Source organism: Lygodium microphyllum, chromosome 18 (assembly GCF_053477565.2).
Source record: "Lygodium microphyllum isolate KBCC chromosome 18, Lygodium_microphyllum_v1.1.10, whole genome shotgun sequence".
NCBI lineage: Eukaryota > Viridiplantae > Streptophyta > Polypodiopsida > Schizaeales > Lygodiaceae > Lygodium > Lygodium microphyllum.
Window position 1 is genome coordinate 95,063,630 of NC_141152.1, and position 5,022 is coordinate 95,068,651.

The 5,022-nt window shown below is 46.4% G+C and overlaps 1 protein-coding gene across 2 annotated transcripts; it reads left to right on the plus strand.

The window, feature by feature from the left end:
* Positions 1-2,047: 2,047 nt before the first annotated feature.
* On the plus strand, positions 2,048-4,726 carry LOC148021166 (uncharacterized). Of its 2 annotated transcripts, none has more exons than XM_087698105.1 (2): positions 2,048-4,358; positions 4,458-4,726. In XM_087698105.1, exons 1-2 carry the CDS (start codon positions 2,855-2,857, stop codon positions 4,637-4,639), a joined length of 1,686 nt encoding a protein of 561 aa, XP_087554231.1. In that variant the 5' UTR covers positions 2,048-2,854; the 3' UTR covers positions 4,640-4,726. The 2 variants fall into 2 exon arrangements, with proteins under 2 accessions (XP_087554231.1, XP_087554230.1); XM_087698104.1 differs by having other exon boundaries at positions 2,048-2,295; positions 2,404-4,726.
* Positions 4,727-5,022: the final 296 nt, after the last annotated feature.

Sequence of the window (5,022 nt, forward strand, 5' to 3'; positions counted from 1 at the left end):
TCTTGATTGAGCCTAAATCCCTTCTTAAACTTAGTGCCCTTCAATCTTCTTGATTGAGCCTAAATCTTTTACTTAAATTCCTATCGTCTATCCTTTTTTCGTGGAAGTCCCATAAGTCTCCACACACTCTTAGTCCCTTTCTGTTAAGTTTGTTGGCCTAAGGAGGTCCTCCTGAACTAACATTATGTGAAAAGTGATACAAATCAAGTTGGAAACCACCTATTTAGCATTTTTAGGACCCCTACTATCATGGATGTAAGGTTTGTATCTTTACCAGACCTCTCAAAATTTTCTTAACCAAGGGAGGGACCCTTAGGTGTAAAAGTGCTTTTTGAGAAAATACCATTATTTGGGGGAATATTTGTAAGTCTTCAATAGGAGAAGACTCTAAACTTGCTTATTTTATAGAGCAAGAGGATATGCTAGTCCTCTTGTGGGTGTTCCATGTTTGTTGAGAAGCCCTAATCGCCCTTGTTTTTAGGGAGGGTATAAAAATTCTAGGCTATTTTTGGAGTTTTATACTTATTGTAATCTCCTCCTAGACATAGTTCTAGCATAGGGCTTGTAGCTAAAAAGTACTATATGAGGGGAGGGTAATATGATTCACAATAACTAGTCTAGAGTCAAAGCCTACCCATTTTTCTTTGCATTTCATTAATGACCTAGCAACATCTTTGTTTTATGGTGACTCCAAAAACCCTTGGCATGCCTACTAGCTGAAAGATGGATCCTCTTTTTGTTGGTTGATAACTTGCTTTGAGGAGCCACTCAACTAGTTCCTCAATGAGGATTTCAAAGCTTGCATTTTTGTGGTTAACCATATCCAAAGCAAGGCAAAAGGTTTCTAAGCATTCTTGAAAGGTTGCAGAGCGAGGATCATTGTTTAATGCTACATATGCATCGTCTACAAACAAATTTATTATCTTTTTCTTTGCCCCATGTGGTAGTTGGATACCTTGTACCTTGCCCTTTCTCGCCTAGTCTTCAATGAGCTAGTCCTAGCCATCTACTGATATCATGAAGAGTAGGGGGTTAGGGGCACCCTTGTTTGATTGATCTTCTTGAAGAAAAGGTGCAATTAGCTAGACATTGATAACTATACTAGTGGATGCATTAGCTCTCTTGAAATTCATATTCAACAAGAGACAGTCTTAGTTGAACATATGAGCATGTTCCAACCCTTCTCAAAGGTTGATGATTGCATTGAGTTTGCACCTGCCTTTGAGCATGTTCCAACCCTTGCCAAAGGCTGATGATTGTGTCAAGTTTGTACTTGCCTTTGATTAACCATTTTTGTTCCTACTTCACTTATTTATCAAAAGATGGCTAGTGAGCCTATGAGCAATGTATTATGCAAAATGTATGTTGAGTTTAGGCAAGTAATTGGCCTTCAATTCCCTAAGTTTTCATTTTTCATCCTTTTTGGGGAATAGTTTAATGCCTTCATTTATGGGCAAGGTATAGCACTTTGGAAGGAAGCATATCTTGTCTCTAGGACAATGCCATACACACTCTTGTACACTATTGGGAAATATAGTAAGCGAGCTACATTTGGCACCTTTTTTAACCCTCCTACTTAGTGTACGAGGGGATGTCTTTACTTACAAGCCTTTGGAATAGTGTAGATGTTACTTGAATATGGCATGACCCTTACTTTAGGACACAAAAGGAGCACTGCGGTCACAAGCACTTTTTTTCTGTTTTTACCTTTGAGCTGAAGGCAAATCAATTATACGACTCGACCGATGGTAAGCCTTGTATTTAAGAGCTAAATGTAGTCGAAATCTATGGCTTTTGGGAGGGTCAGCGAACAGGACTCCAAACAAAGCGGGGGAGACCGTATTCATAATGGATATGATCAGTAGGCCGGAGAGTTGTTGAAACGCAGAAGCGTGCATAATTGAGGTAACAGTCGCGACCCGTGATGAGGAAGTCTTTGAGAACGGATCTTTTTAAAGAAGCTGCGTGGGTGCGTGCCCGTTCTGCGCGGCACAGACAATATAATGGCAAAAGAACTAGCCTACGTCTAGACTCAGAGAAGGGAATGAGGGAGGAATGATAAGAACAAGAAACTCTCTCCTGGCTCGTAGGTACTGGCTGTCTGCCATCGCAAAATATCATCATCAGCTCTCTCTCTCTCTCTCTCTCTCTCACAGAGGTCCCCACTGTTTTGAGGAATCGCTCTCTTTTTCTTGATTTCCTCATCCTTTCTCACGTTTTAACTGTCTGAGCAGCGACTCTTGGAAGTCTTTGCAGCTCCACGCACAACGTCTCATCATCCTTCTTTGCTACCTGGTATTTTCTGCTACTATTGAGCGCAACTCTGTCTCTCATGCTCGATCGGCCAGCTATTCAATGATTAGCTGATGTATCTAAGCAATAGCTAGTCGTCTTTGGCTGCAGAAGGTGCTTTAAGTACAATATGGGCATGACAAGGATAAGGATACGGATCTGCATCGATTATATGTAGTTGCTGTAGGTGATAATGTTGGTATATTCCAATTGTGTGAGACGCAAGGACCAATGAAGTACTGTGGAGCTGTAATTTACAGTCACTGGATAAGATCAAAGGAGGAGCAGCGTCAGCTGGAGCAAGAGTGAAACACACACACACACACTCACTCACTCACACACACGCTCTCACTCACTCACTCACACGCATACACACTCTCTCCCAGTGAGGCTGACTTGAGATACTAGAAAGGAGGACTGAGTAGTAGAGAGCTGCAGCTGCAAGTGGATCACAGCTGGAGCTGCAAGGGCGGCCTCTCTCTCTCTCTGTCTCTCTCTCGACCCCCTCTCTCTCTCCCTCTCTCTCTCTCTCTCTCTCTGGGTTACTAGCTGTGTGCTGATCATGCAGGAAAGAGCTGAGAGTGGAAGTACGCCAGCGCCTGGCAATGGCAGCTCGGCGAGTACTAAGGTGTGGAGGAAGGGGCCGACGAGGGGGAAGGGTGGGCCAGAGAACGCGACGTGCGAGTACAGGGGGGTGCGCCAGAGGACGTGGGGGAAGTGGGTTGCGGAGATAAGGGAGCCCAAAAAGCGCACGCGCCTGTGGCTGGGGTCCTTCGCCACCGCCGAGGAGGCCGCGATGGCCTACGACGACGCCGCGCGCAAGCTCTACGGTCCCGGGGCCCACCTCAACCTGCCCGACAGGGCACCCCAGCCCATCAATACTCTCAGTACTACTCCCCCCACTATCGACTCCCCCCTCTCCGGCAGCTCCTGTTCTACCTCCCCTAGTTCCGCTCACAAAACCCCCCGCACCGCCCGCCTCTCTTCCCCTCTCACCCCCGCCTCGCTCTTGCTCCACCTCACCCACCCTCCCTTCCCCTCCCACGACCATCACCTCACCCTCAGCCCTTCTCCCGTCCAGCCCCTCTACTCCCACGCCACCTGTCCGCCGCAGCACCTGCCACCTGGCTCCAAGCTCCGTCACCTTCCTGCCTCCCTCTGCCGTCAGCTCCAATGGGGTCCTGCCACCTCCCCCGCCCCTGCTTCCTCGACTGCCTCCTCCACTTCAGCCAATAACCTTCCAAAGGAATCCTCTTCCCCGCCAGCCTCTTCCACGTCAGCCGCCATTCCTCAGAAGAACTCTGTCTCTTCCAATTTTCAGTACTCTCCCACGTCTGCAGCCAACGTTCTTCAGCAGACGTCCAATATCATGTCTCAGTCCGACTGGCTTTCCTGCAGCCCGCCGTCCTTCCAATTTGGGATCAATGGCTTCACTACACCGGATGCTTATCACATTAACCTCCGCCTTCGCGAGCAACACAGACGCATGCTAGAAAGCTTTAATTCGGTGGCTGCCAAGCGCACTAACATACCTACTGCTGCAGGATCATCATCGCCGGCTCGTGCGGTAGCAGCTGAGCCTGCTGGAGGTGCAGGATCATCATCGCCAGCTCATGCACTAAAAGCAACTGCAGATGTCACTCCCCGCAGCTCCCAGATCAGTAACTGTAGTACTGTTGCACTCACTTCGAACGACAAAGATGTCATTAATAAGCCCCCTACTGATTCCATCTCTGGGCATGCTCAGAATTGCCATGACTTCGTCGCAGAAGATAATAATCAAAGAAAAGGGCTGCAGAGGCACAACAAACTTAAAAACGTCACTGATGTGGAAGATCGAGACCGGAAACTGAAGTCGGATCAGAAGAAGACTTTATCTGAAGAGATACAAGCTTTCATGGAGCAAGTCGAATCTATGGGTGGCCAGTCTCAGCTAAATAACTACTCTCCTCATAACGCTCGCAGAAACCCAATCAAATCCAGCACGAGTATGGGCGTGGACGAAGCTGCTAGCGCTGAATCTAGCTGCTCCCCACCGATCTCTAATGGAAGCTACATCTCACATGGTAAGAACAGCATCGATACACAGATTAATACTGATTGCAACGCATTAATGCATGAGGTAGTGTGCGACGATGATGATCCTGTTCTCTTGTGGGAGCCAGGCTTCATCAATCAAATTCACCTACAAGAGACTGGAATCCACATGAATATGCACGATGAAAATGATAATGGCAGCTACCATACTGAGCAGTTCTCAATGCAGCTAATTAACCTGGAACAGCCATTACAGATCAACATTGCCCATGATCTAGAAGAACCACCCATGCAGATTTGGGACTTCTAGCTAGCCGAGAACTAATCCAAAGCACTGCCGGACAATCCCGGACTACTTTTACTAACCAACAGAGCTGCATCATTACATCGAAAAATAAAGGAGAATTTTCTTTCATTTTTGTGGTTTTCTTATTTATATTACGATGTAGATGATCTTGAATTGTGCCTCGAGCTGCAAATGAACCTTTCCGACCGTTTTGCAAATAAAAACCCATGACAATCAATATGGGATCTTAAAGTCACGCATTACATGTTTGGTAAATTATAATGATACAGAGATCGGAGTATATATCGTGGGTTTTTGGGTGTGCATGTTAGATCTGCGCATGAACAATTATGACGGTTAATAGCCCGACTAAACGCGCCCTGATATTTGGTAGTTCACAAGATAAC

Bases quoted from the DNA above. Each gene is read 5' to 3' on its own strand.
- LOC148021166 (XM_087698104.1), top strand. From the start codon at position 2,855: ATGCAGGAAAGAGCTGAGAGTGGAAGTACGCCAGCGCCTGGCAATGGC.